This window comes from Oratosquilla oratoria, chromosome 9, assembly GCF_046742065.1.
Source record: "Oratosquilla oratoria isolate Oo_2021 chromosome 9, ASM4674206v1, whole genome shotgun sequence".
In the NCBI taxonomy this organism is placed as follows: domain Eukaryota; kingdom Metazoa; phylum Arthropoda; class Malacostraca; order Stomatopoda; family Squillidae; genus Oratosquilla; species Oratosquilla oratoria.
In genome coordinates this window covers 67,416,340-67,434,221 of record NC_134785.1, presented here as the reverse complement: position 1 = coordinate 67,434,221, position 17,882 = coordinate 67,416,340, and the positions used below count along the sequence as shown (strand labels likewise).

General features: G+C 37.4%; 1 protein-coding gene across 10 annotated transcripts in view; it reads left to right on the top strand.

Moving 5' to 3' along the window:
• The first annotated feature begins 1,698 nt into the window (after positions 1 to 1,698).
• Positions 1,699 to 17,882, top strand: part of eEF1delta (elongation factor 1-delta) — a 33,384-nt gene continuing 17,200 nt past the window's right edge. The window contains exons 1-5 of one of the 10 annotated variants that reach the window (XM_076190711.1): positions 1,699 to 1,805; positions 10,396 to 10,495; positions 14,731 to 14,784; positions 15,236 to 15,358; positions 17,596 to 17,667. In XM_076190711.1, the coding sequence (XP_076046826.1) occupies positions 10,406 to 10,495; positions 14,731 to 14,784; positions 15,236 to 15,358; positions 17,596 to 17,667 (339 nt within the window). In that variant the 5' untranslated portion in view covers positions 1,699 to 1,805; positions 10,396 to 10,405. Of the gene's footprint in view, positions 1,853 to 10,395; positions 10,496 to 14,730; positions 14,785 to 15,235; positions 15,359 to 17,595; positions 17,668 to 17,882 lie in introns of all 10 variants that reach the window. The other 9 variants (XM_076190710.1, XM_076190712.1, XM_076190714.1 and 6 more) reach the window with 9 other exon arrangements.

Below are 17,882 nucleotides of genomic sequence, written 5' to 3'. Positions count from 1 at the left end.
CCTCCTCACCTCGTTTCTCTCTATCCAGCCTAGTAATCCCTACCATACTTCTCAGACATTTAATTTCAAACACATTGAAACTCTTCCTCTGTTATGTTCCATGTTTCTGCTCTATACAGTGCTGTCGGCACCATCACCCCTTGCCGTAAGATACAACTAGACTAATATATACATACATACATATACCAAAGGCTTTTCCCCCCTTACACGGGGGGGGGGGGTAGCCAAAAAGAAAAAGGCATAGATATCACTCCCACCCATTTCATTTCCCATATATTCCACTCCCCTCCACCCTCCTATCTTGGCACCTCCTGGATGACGGGTCATCCCTGCATCCTGTCCACTGCCCTGGGTGAGAAGCAGTGTTGCAAGACACAGCACATCCACAGCAAGGCCGCTTCATAAATTCGGCGACCCCCCCCCCCTCTCCGTCCTCTCATGCAGAAAAGAAGACGGGGAGAAATCCCTTCGGGCTGCGTCATTTTTTCATACTTCCTCACTCCCCATCCCCCACCCACTCCCCCTCATGCATCACAGCCTCATCTATACACAACCCTTCTCCATTCACCCCTGTCTTCTGTCCTCTCCCGTCCTTCCTCCACATACATTCCTCTCTTTTGTAAAGCCCCTTTCACCCCATCCATCCATCTCATCCTAGGACGCCCCCTCATATTCACTCTTTCCACACTTCTTTTACTAATCTTTCTTCACTCATTCTTTCCATGTATCCAAACCATCCTAACACTCTTTCATCAACCCTATCTCCCAGCTCCTTTTCCACCCCTGTTCTCCTCACCTCCTCATTTCTCACTCTATCTAGCCTAGTAACCCCTATCATACTTCTCAGACATTTCATCTCAAACACATTCAAACTCCTCTCTTCCTCTCTCATGTTCCATGTTTCTGCCCCGTACATTGCTGTTGGCACAATCACTCCTTCATATAAACTCCTCTTAGCATCCATTCCCAGATGTCTATTTCTCATTACACTTTTTAATCCACCGAGGCATTTACTCGCTTCTCTCAATCTACATTCTACCTCCATCCCCACTCCTCCCTTTCCCGTCACATTCGCACCCAAGTATCTAAAAATATCCACTTCCTCCAGTTTCTAACCCGTAATGCTCACCTCCAGCCTACTGTCACTCTCTCCCCTTGTACATCTCATCACCTTACTTTTACCCACATTTATCTTCAGCTTCCTTCTTTCACACACCTTCTCAAACTCTGTCACTAACTTCCTCAATCCCTCTGATCCTGCTACAAGAGCAGTGTCGTCAGCAAACAACAGCTGGCTCACCTCCCACCTAATATATAGGTAGGTAAATACAATCTCCTCTTAGCTTCCATTCCCATATGTCTATTTCTCATTAAACTTATTATGATAATAATAATAATAATAGTAATTTTAATAATAACGAATTGAAGGCAAACTCTGATGACAGGAGATTTATATAAATAGACAGAATACCATGAACACATTTTCCATGACGTTTACAACACTGAGCTTGGTAAATGCACGTGCAGGGTTGGGGAGGGGGGGGGTTGAATGGAGGAAAGGGATTGTTAGTGTATTGAAAATAAGTCGGGGAGATAAAGAAACAATTCTTAAGTGATCGAAAAACATCTAAATATATGTGAAGAGACAAGCTGCAATATGTTAAAAAGTTGTGGAGAAAATTGTAATCGACGAAAATACGCATCTCATTCCAGTTTCCACTTTGGAACGGAACAACAGCCATATTTGTTGTTGTCGAAACGACGTTTGTTCCTTTCCGTTCCACACTCGGCTGAACGGCATTGAAGTGAGTGAGGCTTACGTGAAAACAGTAATCTTAGGAAACAATCTAATGTAAGGACTAAATATACATGTCAGTGAATACAACAAAATAATTTGCAATAAACACATGACCAATTCAAGTATAATGGTTTGTTTATAATAGAGTAAGTTGCATGGTTGAATTGGCATGTCCGGGATTGGGTCCATGTTATGACTTATGTCAACCGCGTTTCTATTATTATACAAAAATTCTGTATAATTTAAAACATTTGAACACAATTCAGGCTGATACCATGTACGGCAAAGGAAGTGAGTAAGAAGAATAAATTGACCAAGATGTCATGGACAATATTTAGTAATTTACCATAAGTCTGTAGGGTAAATATGGTGTATTCGGAGGGCAGTGAAACTGTCTGTAGACTTAAGAATTCCAGAATAGCCCCTCTCAGTCTTTTGACTCCAATTATGGACTGATGTAATAATCTGCATGCCGGATTTCCACAACTATTTGCTATAGTCATAGGATAGTGTAGCTAGGTCAATATGAAAATGGAATTCCTGGTATTTGAGCTGAAGTAGTTCTCATGGGATGCAAAAAGTTGCTATGAGTATAATGCAATTTGAATTATCCATCTAGCTGTCGAGATATTGCATTTTGAATGGAATTAAATCGGGCCTATTTTGTCCGAGGAAATCGGGCCAAAACATGCGGTCTGACTAATCGCCAATCAAACGTAAACAATGACGGTTTTTGCTGTCAGGCACAATTTTATATAAAAATTTAGCATATGGTTGCATTATTTGACCTATTTTCTTTAAGATGTGTGATTTCCATGTAATTTGATCATAGAATTACGTTTTTATCCTCTGCAAAATTACCCACCACATCTACGAATACCGTCAAATTACATGAAAATCACACATTTTAAAGAAAATAGTTTGAATAATTCAACTATATGCAAGCTATTACACTAATAACACAATAGTAACAAACTTAATAGTGTAGTTTGATCCATACCACCAGTGATCATAGATAGCGGGCAGGACAAATCGTAGCTGTGGTCCGTAATATTACGGAGGATAAAAACGTAACTTCTCTTTGATCAAATTACATGAAAATCACACATTTTAAAGGAAATAGTTCAAATAATTCAACTATAAGTCTATTACACTAATAACATAATAGTAAGAAACTTAATAGAGTGAAGTTTGATCCATACCACCAGTGATAGATAAGATGGCGGGATGGATGTTGATGTTATCCGATAATCCGACCCAATAGAAAAAAAACTAATTAAAGCCACCGATTTCTCAGCTCTACCGTAACACGCTGCCTTTATTTTGGTATTAGAATAATCCGCGAGACTAGTAGTTTTCGCCTATTTTGGTTAGTTGCCAGCACTCTGAATTGATTTAGCTCATTTTTTACGCTGAAACATAACCAATTTTCGATTTACTGCTGAATGCAAGCTGCCATGTTTATCTTTTGTTTTTATGTACCGACATGTAAATGATGATGTAATTGTTTGAAATTTACTACGATCGTAGTAAATAAACTCGCATAACATTTGTATGAATGAAATTTCCGGCGGTATGTAAATTTGGCCGTTTGCATGGCGTGCGCATAAAATGACGCGCTATTGTGCTCATCATCGACGGTGGCGCCTCTGGTGGTGTTTGACCTACCTAGATCATAGTGCCTTGTAAATGCTAAATATCTTGTTTGATCGCTCACCTTATCCCAGGGGACACAAACTTAAAATCAATCTATCGACACTCAAAACCCCAGTATTTTGATTTTTGGGCAATATTACCCAAAGCAACCAGTTTGGGAACCAAAACACCAAGGAAATGCTAGCTAGGTCAAACACCACTATCGATAACGCCTGCCAATAGCATGTCATTTTATTCAGAAAAATGTCATGTGAGTGTATTAACTACGATCGTAGTAAATTTAAACTAATCACATCATCAATTACATGTCGGTACATAAAAACGTAAGATAAACATGGCGGCCTGTATTCAGCAGTAAATAAAAAAAATTGTTTGTTTCAACGTGAAAAATGAGCTAAAAAACACCCCATTAGAAGGAACATATCTAAAATAAACAAAACCTACTAGTCTTATGGATTATTCTAATGCCAAAACCAGGGCAGGGTATTTCGAGAGAGCTGAGAAATCGAAATACAAATTAGTTTTTTTTTTTTTTTTTTTTTTTCTATTGGGTTGGATTATCAGATTATCATAGCTGTGGTCCGTAATTTTGCAGAGGATAAAAATGTAACTTCTTTGATCAAATTACATGAAAATCACACATTTTAAAGAAAATGGGTTGAAGAATGCAACCATATGCTAATTTTTTATATGAAATCATGCATTTCAGCAAAAACCGTCCTTGTTTGGGTTTGGTCGGCTATTAGTGAGTCGGATGGTATTCGTAGCTGTGGTCGGTAATTTTACAGAGGATAAAACCGTAACTTCTCTTTGATCAATTTACATGAAAATCACACATTTTAAAGAAAGTAGGTCAAATAATGAAACCATATGCTAAATTTTTATAAAAAAAATTGTGCATCTGAGCTAAAACTGTCATTCTTTGGGTTTGGTCGGCGGTTAGCGAGACCGCACGGTTTGGCCTGATTTTCTGGGACTAAACAGGCCTGATTTTGTACCCTTCAAAATGCAATATCTTGGGAACTAGGACAGCTAGATGGATAATTCAAATTGTATTGTACTCATAGTGTCTTTCTGTATCCCATAAGAACTACTTCAGCTCAAATATAAGGAATTCCATTTTTATGTTGACCTAGCTAGAAATGCTGTGTAGTGGTGTGTTATATCGTTAAGAAAACACTTTGATGTATTTACCAGATATTATGATTATTTATTGAAATTGGAGTGTTTTGGGTGACTGCTCATGCTGAAGTGTTTAGTAACAAACAAGATGTCGTCATAGATGATAGTGCCTCTCAAAACTGTTCTCACTATTTGTGGCCTCTCAAAACTGTTCTCACTATTTGTGATTCATGTCAATGCATTTTCTTATTAAATTCTCTAAGTAGCTTTAACCACTTCACTCCGGGCCAAAATCTCGCGGGCATCATTAGCTGCCAGACGAACGATGTTGCGTCATAATACAGGAGACCCTCAAATAACGCGGATTCGAATGACACGGATTCAATCATACGCGGATTTTATTTCAAAACCATCTCAAATGTGGAGAACCGTTTTAAAATTCGCGCCGAGTCGGGCACGCATATGCACACACGTGGCAACATCGCAAACATTTGTGGTGACTGCTTTCTATTTTACCATATACAGTCGATCCTCATATAACGTGGTCATTATGTACACTGGGAACTGCTCAAACAAGGGTGTGGGGCGAGGGGATAGCCGTGGGTGGCTGCCTGCAGTTACGTGTCAACCTCTGGGTACCGATGCAGGAGGGACGAGAGGGGGAGTAGGGGGGTAGCCAATAAGCTTTAGCTTGTCGCTTCCACCACCTGCGCCGTGCTATCGTGAAATATTACCGCCCTAACCTGTTGAAGTGTAATGTTTCTTTCATTTGGAATACAACTAATAAATCTGATAATGACTACGCTTGTTGTGTCTTGATTTCTCTTATGAGGTTCTTGTTACCGGCGGTGGTGGTTTGGGAGATCAAAAACAGACATATACACGCTTACACACGTGTAGACACGTGTTAGACAACCAGTATATGTTGTGAATGCGTGTGCGTGTACACACAAATACGAACACAGACACACGCATGTACATGCTTACTTGTACATGTGAACACATGCACGCACACACACATTCATACGCCACATACATATACATACGCCACATACTCACATACACGTGTATACGCCACATATTGTAGTACGCACACGCACACACACACACGCACGCGCACACACATGTGCACATACTCTCGTGGGCGGGGAGTTGGGGGTGTGTGTGTGTGTGTAAGGTCATAGCATTACCCATAGATCAGACCTACGAGCTCTGAGCTCTCTTCCAGGAGGGAAATAGCTGTCGATCACGAGTCCAACACGTGATCTAAAGACCAAGTAAATACACATACATACGGTTCTCGGTATTTAATATGGAAAGTTAGCATACGCGGATTTGGTCATACACGGTAATTTCAGGAACCTAACCCCCGCGTTATTTGAGGGACTCCTGTACTTGCATTATGAAAAATAAAGTCACGGCTGTATCGATCGTTCTCTCTTTCACCCGTGAATTTTGATAACCATAGAAAATATGATAGAGGTCAGATATCAAGACTTCCATAACTTTTTGTATTTACAGTTTAATGTACATAAAAAAACATACTGACAGTATTCTATATAATTCCACCATCTACATCTTATCAAATTTGGCAAAAAGCAGTTTTGTCTTCATTTCATTGCGTCGTCTGCTATTCGAAACATTCCGCCCGTGCGCTTCGGGAAAGGTTCGGGGAATTCCGCGTTCGTGACGTCACAGTTGCCAAACAAACAATATTGTTATTCTGAATATCTAGACTTCGGAAAAGTGGTATGCGAGGCGCAATTTAAAGTGAATTTTCTGAATAAATTCTTCTGTAATAGATAAAAACTTTATTTGTATGCTTTTAAAAAGTACTTTTTCGAGCAAAACGATGATTTTTAGCGAATGGTATATCTGTTGATATCTGACCTTTAATTAAGATAGCTTCATTTAGTAAAATATGTTATGAATTTATTTCCATTTCATTAACTTGCTATTAGTTATTTTTATTTAATTCAGAAAGAAAACTGAAAATGAATCCAGTAATATCTTTAAAAGTACAATTCAAAGAAAAACCTTTCCCAAGGAAATGAATGCCATTCCTGGTGAATGGGTTATATAAAGAAACTGGTCTGTTATTTTTCCTATAATATATCCATGCTTAGATGGTACCCTAAATAGTGACATGTATCAAGGATTTTTATTGTGCCAGTTTCTCTTTGATTTCGATGAATAATATCTGGTAAAAACGTTGACATATATTTTCTTAATGATATAACACCTCTAAATAATGTTTTCTTGGTGTTTTGGGTAATGTCTTTGACGTACATTAAAGATGTAGACAGTATGAAAAAATAGACAGGGAAATGGCTGCTTAGCTTTCATCCAGGCAAGACCAGATACATGAGAATTGGCGCAACAGAAGTAAAATATAGTGTATATTATACTACATAGCCGAAAGATTACCGCAGAAAAGGATCTAGGTGTAATCATTGATGACAAGCTAAAGTTTTCAGAAATTCAGCACCTTGGATGCAGACCTGTATAAACTATTATATGTAGTTCTAGTTTGCCCTCATTTTGGAATTTTTCCAAGTTTGGAATCGATCTACTGAAGGATATTGAAGCTATAGAGAAGGTGCAATGCAGAGCAACCAGACTCCTGCTAAATGTGAAACATCTAACTATGAGAGCCTTGAATCTTCCTGCACTCTCATATAGAAGATAAAAGGTGACCTAAATGACACTTATAAAATTCTTAGCAAGAAGTATGATAAGGAAGACAGTGAGGATATCTTTGAGGAGAGGGAGCACAGTGTGACAAGAGGACATTCAAGGAAGTTATTGAAACCATAATCAAGACTCAACAAAAAGAAATGTTCATTCCCATTCTTAGTGATATATGAAATGTGTTACCAGAATTAGTAGTGAATTGTGTATAACATGCCTAGTAAAATTATGCTGCAATACAACTAAGAAAGGTTAGGCTAGGTTTGGTTATGTATCACAGTTAATTCTACAGTTGATCCTTATGTTGTCATAATAATTTAAGGGGAGTGTTAGTTGATCTCTTTTTTTCACTAATTCCCACTCCGATTTGCCAAAACAGGTCTGGTCTTGAAATATTTTCTTTTGATTGACACTACAAAAAAAAAAAGCCTTACATCACATGTTCTGATTTGCCTTGGGCTTTTCCAATTTTCATTTATGTTTTCTGTTTTCATTCTTAAATGTCTTGACATTCTTACATAACCAACCAGAAAAATCCTGTGTGCAGAGGTGGTCTTTGGTTCATAGCATAGATACCTGCAATATTCCTCATGCCAATCAGTTGAAACTTATAGATATTATTTATACCAATAGATCACTTAAATTGTGACTGGACAGTGCTGGACTTCATAGCTGTTGTTGGTTGTTGCATTGGTCAGCTGCTGGTCTTTTGATTCCGGCATGGATAACTTAATTTTTTCTCATGCAAATTAGTTGGAACTTACAAATATTATCTAAAATCAACAAATATACCATTTAAAGCTATATACAAATAGATTGCTCAAATTGTGACTGGGTGGCATTTATGCACACGGATACCCCCCCGTGTAGGGGGAAAAAGCCTTTGGTTGTATGTATTCCTAAGGGATTTCCCATACCCCTTTTCACTTATGTAGCATCATTTCTAAATTTTGAGCAATGTTCATGACCCTCACTTTAGCAAAACTGACTTAAATAAGAGATGTGGTGAGTAGACGGTCTTGTGGAAAAAGTATTACCCAAAACAAACGGCATGAACAGTCACCCAAAACTCTCTGATTTCTTAAAATTCAGTAAAACATCTGGTAAATTCATCAGTATAACATGTCTTAATGATAGAATACCATCAAATATTGTTACTTGTAGCTTTGTATTATTTTCTTTGCATTTTAGGTCACAAATTGGGTGTTTTGGGTGTTTCAATTGACCCACACAAGATTGCTTTACCTACATGCCTTGACCTTTGTACCAGATTTGTGACATTTTAGTACTTCCTACCTGGCTGTGTTGTAAGATTCTTCTTTTGCCATTCGTAACAGTAACTCCCTAATTGACTATCACAAATTTCATAGCAACCTCATCAGCCACTACTGCATGTCCTCTTTGCTTGCTCTTTTAGCTACATATGGTGCATTTGTAAACCGTTTTTCCTTTTTTCCATGTTGTTAAAGTTTTGGAGAGGCCTACCTACTCCACCTCATTCAAGGATGTCAGAAATCAGGGTATTACTTCAGAAGTGCATCTAAGCAATATATCAATAAAAAGAAATGTATTAATTATGTACATTAGAATACATTAGCTTAATATACGTTTTTCTTGGTGGAAATCAATAACAAAAAAAAATTCTAAAAGTGATACACTAGTTCCAACTATGATGTCAGTGAGCTTCGAAACACCATGTTTGTTTTTGTTTGTCAAAGACAAACTAACAGAAGTCTAATGAATAGGTGTAATCTAGTCTGATGACATCTAGGGATGCTCACTACATACCCTGTAAGAGGGTAGGTTAGACTAGACCAATTTATTAGTCTTCTGTTAATTCATCAGCAAAAATAAATAAAAACAATAGACATGACATCTGGAAGCTCACTGATGTTTGAGTTGTAGCTAATGTATCACTTTTAGCAATTTTGTTGTTGATTTCTGCTGCTAAATGTATATTACATTGATGTATTATAATTTACAAAATTAATATTTATTTTTTTATTGATTATCACTTAGTTGTGCACCTCTGTAGTTTTGTTGTGTGAATTATGCATACCTGATATCAGTATCTCTTTTAGATTATTCATTAATTTTTTTCTTGGGGTAGGGGATGACATTCCACTCCCATGGGATGGCAGAGAAAGGAGTGAATTTCAGTACAAATAACACTAGAATTGCATTAATAAAACCTTAGAATATCAATTTCTGACATCCCTGAACTGACTTGGACCAAAAGGTCTCCTGTCAGCATGCTCTGCCTTTGTAATCCTTTGCAATTTACCCCAATCAGTTTAGCCCAACCCAACCAAGAAAGGCAAACGTACCCAATCTGTGTTATAGAATTAAGCTGGTTAGCTAAAGGATTCTACTAAGGTCAGATAGTTGAATGTTATTCATACTCTTCAGTTCTTCCCATATAATAGTAAATCATATTTCTTGAGGACTGCAAGAGCCTAGACTATCACCCACTTGTACATTTCTCGTTAGATTCTGATTTTTAGTTAAGAGTAAGTGCGGTGTATTCTCTCCCCATGTAGGATTGGTAATCCTTTGTTTTTAGGAAATTTTGTGCCACATCTTAAAAAAAATTGCACTTCCTGATTTACTAAATTTCCCCAATGTTTCTACAGTTAAATTCTCCTGTGATTACACTTTTTTTATACTGTGACAACTTCCAAATTTCTTGAATCGGGTTCAGTCTGTTCAGTGTTCAGGTTAAAATGTCTGTAATGGAGAGCGATGATAAGTTATTTATGCTTTGCCAATAATCTCCACCTTAATAGATTCTGTTCTTTCCTCTTCCTTAAATGAATTGTTGAAAAGTGCTACTCCCCCCCGTTCCTGCCTACCCTATCCATGTGAGATAGCTTATATCCTTCTTGATTTCTGGAAGGAAATGGCTGTCTGCTATATTGATCCAGGTTTCAATAATAGCTATAATATCAAATATCTCTATGTATGCTTTACCTCTCAACAAATCAACTTTATTCATTATGCTTCTGTAAATCAGTTATGTAAAATGTATGTAGTACTAGCTTTGTATTAGGATAAGAATGTTAGTGTTTGTCTTCATGAGCCATGTGTATTGGTTTATTCTAAAATGGTTCCTTGTTCTATCTTCCCAGCATTGTTACAATGGCTGTTGAATTGGCTAAAGAGACCATTTGGTATGACAAGTGGCGTGTTGAGGATGCTGAGAAAACATACTATGAGAACAAAGCTAAGGTGAGTCAGAATATCTTTAGGAAAGCCCAGGTATCAACTTGGCAAGGTCATTAGCTATTTGCTAGGCAATACTGAGGTGTGTAGTAAATGTTGCTGTATTCTGCAAAAATTGCTCCAGTGTGTGATTGTGTAAATGGTATTCATAATATCTTATGTAATCGGTAGGTAAATTAGGAATAGATTTGGTAAGTGATCCCTTAACTGAAACCAGTATATTCTAAATGATAATCTCTGGAAATGGTAAGAATTTCAGAACTCCCCATTATTACCTTTTTTAAATTTTGTTACCAGAAGAAATATATTTGACAGAAACTACCATAACTATATATTTCACTTGTTTACTTGGTGAAGGAAGCAGAGAGGAGAGCAGATGTAAAATGAGATAGTTTGACAAAGTTTTTGAAAAGAAAAAAAAATGTATTAGAAGGAAATAAAGTATGAGGGGGGGAGTCAAGTTGAGAAGAAAAGTTTAAGGGTGCAAATGGACAGTGTTCATGGAAGTGAATGCAGTAAGGAGAAGATGGGTATTTCAAGTTGTTGAATGTGCAGGAGGTTAAGGATTGATTGTGGTAGTGGGAGGACTGGTAGGAAAATGGCTGGTGGGAGAGTAAAAATGACAGGGCTATTGGAAAAAATGAGGTAGCATTGACAATTGTGAAAGCTTGTAAGGCACTTTGGTTGGATGGATGTTATGCTTGGGTGTTTGACGAAGGGAATATTAGTATGGAATGACTGCAGTTGTTTTGTGTGTGCCTAAGGGATGGGAATGTGCCAGATGACTAGAAGATTGCTTGTGTAATTTCACTTTTCAAGGGAAAAGAGACAGTGTCACTGTAGTACTTTTAGAGGGATTAGGAAAGGAACAAAGGGAAATTGGTGAGGAAAAGTGTTAGGAAAGGTAGAGGTAGGGTTGGGAATGGTGGATGATTTGAGGTGAAGGACTGGTTGTACCAAGGGTTGTGGTATGTTGCCATGGCAGTTTAATGTGTTCATGGATAGGATGGTACAGGAAGTAGATGAGTGTGTTGTGGGCAGAAGATTGGTGATCATTAGAGCGAGTGGAGGGAAGTGTTAGATGAACTAGTTGATTTTTGCTTAGTTGTTTTTTGCTGATATTACACTTGTGGCTGGGTCAGAAGAGGATTTAAGGCAGTTAGTGACAGGAGGAAGTTGAAAGTAAATGTTGGTGAAAGCAAGGTGATGGGATATTGATGTGGAAAAGAGTGGCAGTAAACTAGAGGTAGGTCTAAAATGAGGGAGGGTAGAGGTGGATGTTTTTTAAATACTTAGGGTCATGCATCAATTGAGGCATAATGGATGTCAGGGTGTGATGATGTGCATCAGCGAATGGAGGAGTGGGGGTAGTAAGCTGTAGAATAAGGGAGGCAAGTAAATGTCTAAGGAAGGAAAAGTGTCACAAAATATGTATGGGGATGGATGCAAAGAGAAGACTGTATGGAAGGGTGATTGTGCCACAAAATTTAGATGTATTTGAGAAGTATGGTGGGTGTTATGAGGATGGATAGAATGAGAAATAAGGTAAGGAGGAGAGTGGGGATGGAAAGGGAGTAGGCAGATATAGCTAATGAGAGAATGCTGGGATGGTTTGGGCACATGGTAAGAATGAGTGAGGAAAGACTAGCCAAAAGATTGTAACGTAGGGATGGATGGAGTGAACTTGGGGGAGGGGGGGAATTGATAATGAGATGGATGGTTTGGGTCCTTGAAAACGGAATGGAGAAGGCAAGGGATAGGTGTGCATGGAGAATGGTTGTGAATGAACTCTGGGTTGATGCTGCCTAATGGGAGTAAGAATTACAAAAGAAGAGCATGCCACTAGGAGACCCTTTGGTTCATAACAAGGTCAGATTAAAAAAAAAATGGATAAAAGAATAAATAGATAATACTTCCAAAGTGTTTTCCCCCCTTGTAAAGGAGGTAGCCAAGTCAAAGGCATAAATTACTCCTACCCAATCCATTGCATACATCCCTGCATTTTACTCACTGCCCTGGATCAGAAGCAAAACAACTACCTAAAATACTCTGCCCATCTTCCTCTTACTGCTGTCTCTTCCATTATCATCTCTCCATTTGCACCTTTTACTTTTTCTTCTATTTGATTTGCCTCCCATTCCTCTCTTAATTTCCTTCCAAAACATCTTTTAATTGATTTCAAAAATTTCAGTCATACTCTTCCCCATTTCACATTTTCTCCCCTTTTTGCCTTTTATCTTATGCTTTACTTCTCTTTTCTTACCTTTGTATCTGTCACATGAATCTCTCATCCTATTTTGCAACCAATCTGTGAATTCTCATTTCTTCTCTTCTACAACCTTGTTTGTTTCGTCATCCCACCACTCTCTACCCTTCCTTCTATTTCCTCCCGTCCTCCTTGTTCCATTTTTTCCTTGTTCTACTTCCATTATCATACATACACACATTTACCAAAGGGTTTTCCCCCCTTATAAGGAAGGTAGCCAAAAAAAACAAAGGCATAAAAAACCACTCCCACCTGTTCTATCCCCATATACTCAACTCCCATCCACCCCCTTCCCTCCTCCTTATCTTGGCTCCAGGATGATAGGTCATCCCTGCATCTCTCCCACTGCAGACACAGCATTATCATAGATAATGATAATAATAAACAATAAATAAGTAGTACTAAATAGAATAAAACTAAATAAATGGCTGGGATTACAGCATGTTGCTTAGGTGTTTATCTAAATGAATCTGAAAACTGAACTGTACTAAATTGCACTGCCTCACTGGGAACTTTATTCCATTCATTTGCTATACAGTTGGTGAATTTGTTTCTACCTACTTCCAAATTAAATCTACCCCCTGACAGTCAGGGACCATTATTTCTTGTCTGATTTGCATTATGTGAAAATATCATCACTTTTGTTGTCAATTCCCTTTGTAATCTGAAAGATATCAAATCAACTGAGTATATGCTTTTTTTTTAGGGGAAATAGATTCATGTGTTTTAGTCAATTTTCATATGATTTATTTCTGATATTTGGAGTCTGCTTTGTGGCTCGCCATTGTATTTTTCCCAATCTGTCAATGTCTTTAATGAGGTTCAGTGACCATGTAGGAATGACATGTTCCAAATGTGGACAAACTAATGATTTATATAGGTTGTTAATGACAGATGGACTTATAAAATCAAAAGATTGTGTAATCCATTTTCACTTGAGAGGATAGGGAGGGATGATCACCGTGTAAATGAAGTGGCTTTCCATGCTCAGGATGTGTTGTGTCTGTGTATTGTTTCTGACCCAGGCAGTGGGCAGGAGACAGGAATGATCCCTTCATCAATGAGGAGGTAGAATGGAAACAAATGAGTGGGATGGGAGTATGCCTTGGCTATCATCCTTATATGGGGCAAAAAGCCTCATGGTATATGATTTTAGATAGACTTGTTGCAGATCTGCATATAATAGAAATAAATGGCATGCTACATATGGATATTATAAAGTGTAGGGAGATTGTTGGGCGTTAATATTAGCTGGTGTGTTCCATGTGCTTTTTGTATAATGCTTAAGGCAACTTCAGTTACTTTGCCAAACCAACACCATGTAGTTGGGTTTATCATTTGAGAAAGGTCTTTTTAGTCAAAGATATATGTATTTTTATTATGGTTGTATTTGATAGGTGGCTACCTCCCCTAAAAGGGAAAAAGCCTATGCTATATAGAATTGATAGAATAGTTTTAACAAGATATTAGACTTTCACTAGCTAATTGAAAATTCTTGTGTAATGGAAAGAATATGTATGCAAATGTCTAGGCACTAAATCCAGTTTTCATCACAATAAAAGTGTTCTTGATATTTGAAGCAATCTTGAAAGTGGAGGACAAATATATACTTTTCAAGGAACATTATTATTTATTATTTATTTATTTTACATTGTCAGTATTGTATTTTATTCATTCACTTGCATGAGGGGACAGAGGGGCAGGGGTCACCGATTTAATGAAGCAGCCTTGCTGTGGATGTGCTGTGTGTTGTGATACTGTTTCTGACCCAGGGCATTGGACAAGATGGGATGACTCATCATCCAGGAGGTGCCAAGATAAGAGGGTAGAAGAGTATTTTGGGGATGGAATGGGTGGGAGTGGTTTATGCCTTTGTTTTTTTTGGCTACCTCCCTTGTAAGGGGGAAAAAGCCTTTGGTATATGTACATATGTATGTATTTATTGTGATGAACAATCTTGAATATTTTGACATAGCTTTCAAAAGGACAAGAAATTGCTGAGAAACAGAAGAGTGGTGATGAATGGAAGGTAAGTGGGAACAGGGAATGGGGTAACCCTATAGTATATGGTTAGGGTGAAGCCAAATATTGATTTAATTTTTATTGTACATTGTACATTGTTGGTGCAAAAGAGGATTTGAATGAGGGGATGATAAATAGTTGTTGCCTTGTTTCACTGACTGACACTATATTTATATCTGGAATTTTATTGTGTATCTCACAGCATTGCCTTAGACCCAAGCAGTGTGGCAGGAGACATGGGTCTTTATCCATGGGGTGCTGAGATGATTGGGTTTGGATGGATGTGTGCTTCAACTTGGTCGTTTTTGTGTGTGTTATTAAGTGATGTGCTAGTCGTTAACTTTTTTAAGGGGAATAATTTGATGTGGTTTCATAATTCTACTGTGTCAATTGTTAACTTTTCTAAAGGGGACAGATGTTGATGGGGTTCCATAATTTTGTTGTCACTGTGTTGATAGCTGGATGATGAACCAGTTGAAGAAGAAAGAAAGGAAGGTGAAGTGGAGAACAGAGAAGATGAAGAGCCATGTAAAGGAAGTGCGGTAGAACTTCCTCAGGAGGAAAAGCTGGATAACATTGAGGTACAATGTGAGCAGTGGTAACACTAATGGAGTTTATAATATTGTGTGAAGTGATACTAATATACACATTTGTAGAAATGTGAAGTGGGATGATTCTTCCTGAAATAATAAGGTGCTACATGAAAGTTCCAGTAATTTAAATAATGTAGAGGAAAACAAGTTACAGTACTACCTAGTTCTTGTTGCTTTTGAAGAAGTCCCTGTGGGCATGCATGCAGTGTTCCCAATATTTTTTCCACGAGTTTGTGTATCCTTGGAGTGCTTTAGGAATTGTGGTCTTCAGCACCAGAAATTGTGTTTGGATCACCACAAGTCAAGTTAAATTAATCCCTGCTGTTACGTTATAATTTCAGCATAGGAAGGAAGAAAGTGTCACAGGGTAGCAAGGTCAGGCAGATAGGGTGAGTGGGGAAAGACCACTGAGTTACTAGAAATTGGGAACTACCTGATAACAATGTTCTTCACACAGCAGTCCTAGCACAATTTTTGCAGCATGTCTGATAAAATGCATTGTGCACTTCTACATGACAGTCCAATTTCACAGGCATCATGGATAGTTCTTGTATGCTCTGCATGGATAATCTGATTTACATTGTTTTGTTGTTGCTTTTGACATTCATCTGGAGTGGTCATCATCTTTGATGAATTTTAGACATCCTTGAACCACTTGTACCAGGAAATATGGAAACTAGGAACTATCTGATGAAAATGCTGTTGACTCAGCAGTCATTGCACAAGTTTTGTAGCATTGCCCATTCCTGATATGTGTAATAAAATGCATTATATACTCCTGCATGACAGTCCTATGCTATTGAAGACATCATTCTGTGAATAAGGATAGCTTGATGAAGTTTCTGTTGTCATTGTTGTTGGTCACACACAGTATTCATCATCTTGGATAAATATGTATCCTTGAACCACTTGTCTAGACAAAAAAAAAATGTGTTTCAGAGCATGAGGTTATGGCTTGTTGATCTTGAAGCAGAACTTTATGCAGGTTCTTTGTTATGTGATTCTTCCCTTGCAAAATCACACTGTGTTACAGTAGTGAACATAGCTCATCATTCTAAGTGGCCTAGAAAACAAAACTGCAAATGGTTGCTTTCTTATGTTCAAATTACTGGAACTGTAGATAGCACCTTATATGTAATTACATGTGTATATCAACCAAAAAAAATTATAGTTTTTTAATGTTCTAACTTAATTGGTAAGGTTAATTGAAGAACTTGTATTTCTGTAACATTTTTGAAGAATGTTTCATAATTTAAAAGCATGGAAATTGTACATATAACTGTGTCACTGATGCAGTAGATATTTGAAAACAAGTGCATTTGTACCCTGTAGAGGTTAATATTGTAGACTAAGGATGTGAATTGGTTTAAACATAATGGTAAAAATGCAGGATAATTGTAAAAGAAATTCAATTGTGCCACAGTCGAAGATTGAAGTAATGTTTTTTGAAGTGCCAAATAACAAGCAAAGTTTTGGAAGGAGAGCCAAATGGTCCTTTCTTTGGACAGGTTTGAGAGGTAATTTTAGAGAGCATTTTATGCTGATGAGTATCACTCAATGGAAATTATATCTTGAATAATTTAACATAAAATTTATTAAATTTCTAAAAGGCATTAAGATTTATGGCCCGTTTTGGTGTAGCTTTGGTGATGCCTTGGAGATATGGGGTGAGTGATTTAATTTTTAATTGAAAAACTTTAGGTTGTATAGTAATATTGTAATCATGCCACTTTAGAATAAAGTGTAAATATGATTTGATCTATGGGGGTTGGAGTGGTAATTGCAGTATTTGACCATAATTTGTATGCATTAATGCTGTCTGAATGTTTAATGATTATCATGTTAAGTATTCTTTACTTTTTCTTCCAAACATTTTTGTAGCTGAACAGATTTGGCGTACTCTAGTTTGAAAACATGGTGCTAATTTTCCAAAATTTTAATTTCTTCATTTGGTGTTCTCAGTTCAGTCTTTATTCACTATTCTAGTTTTATATCTTATGGTATCTATGTTAGTACTCTGTATATTGTATGTGTGTGTGTGTTTGTATATATATGTATATATACACATGCATGTAAAATGCGTAGAAAATTAAGGCTGAAATAGGACCTTAGCTAGACATTTAAGTAATATTTCTTAGAATAGGCAACCAAGACAGTGGATTGTTTAGGCAAATTGACAAATATCTGGTAGATATTTTGGCTTAACCCCCTTTTCCCACATCCAGGGTGGTGCCGGTCTGAGTTCCCTGGCTATTCAGATTGCCAAGGCAAGGCAGGACATAAAGAATTCTCTTCAAGTGAGTAGGAGCTGTTGCTGCTGGTGTGTTTGGGGGCACACATCTAGTTTGCTTTTTAATTTTTATCCAGAAAAAATCTTTGGTGTTATGTCATGTTAAGATGTTTTGAAAGAAGGCAACACTGATAATAATTTGCACATATGGATTGGAATTATATTTGGTTGTTAATGTGAGTAGGGTTATATTTTGATGGATTTGGAGTGCATGCATAGGAT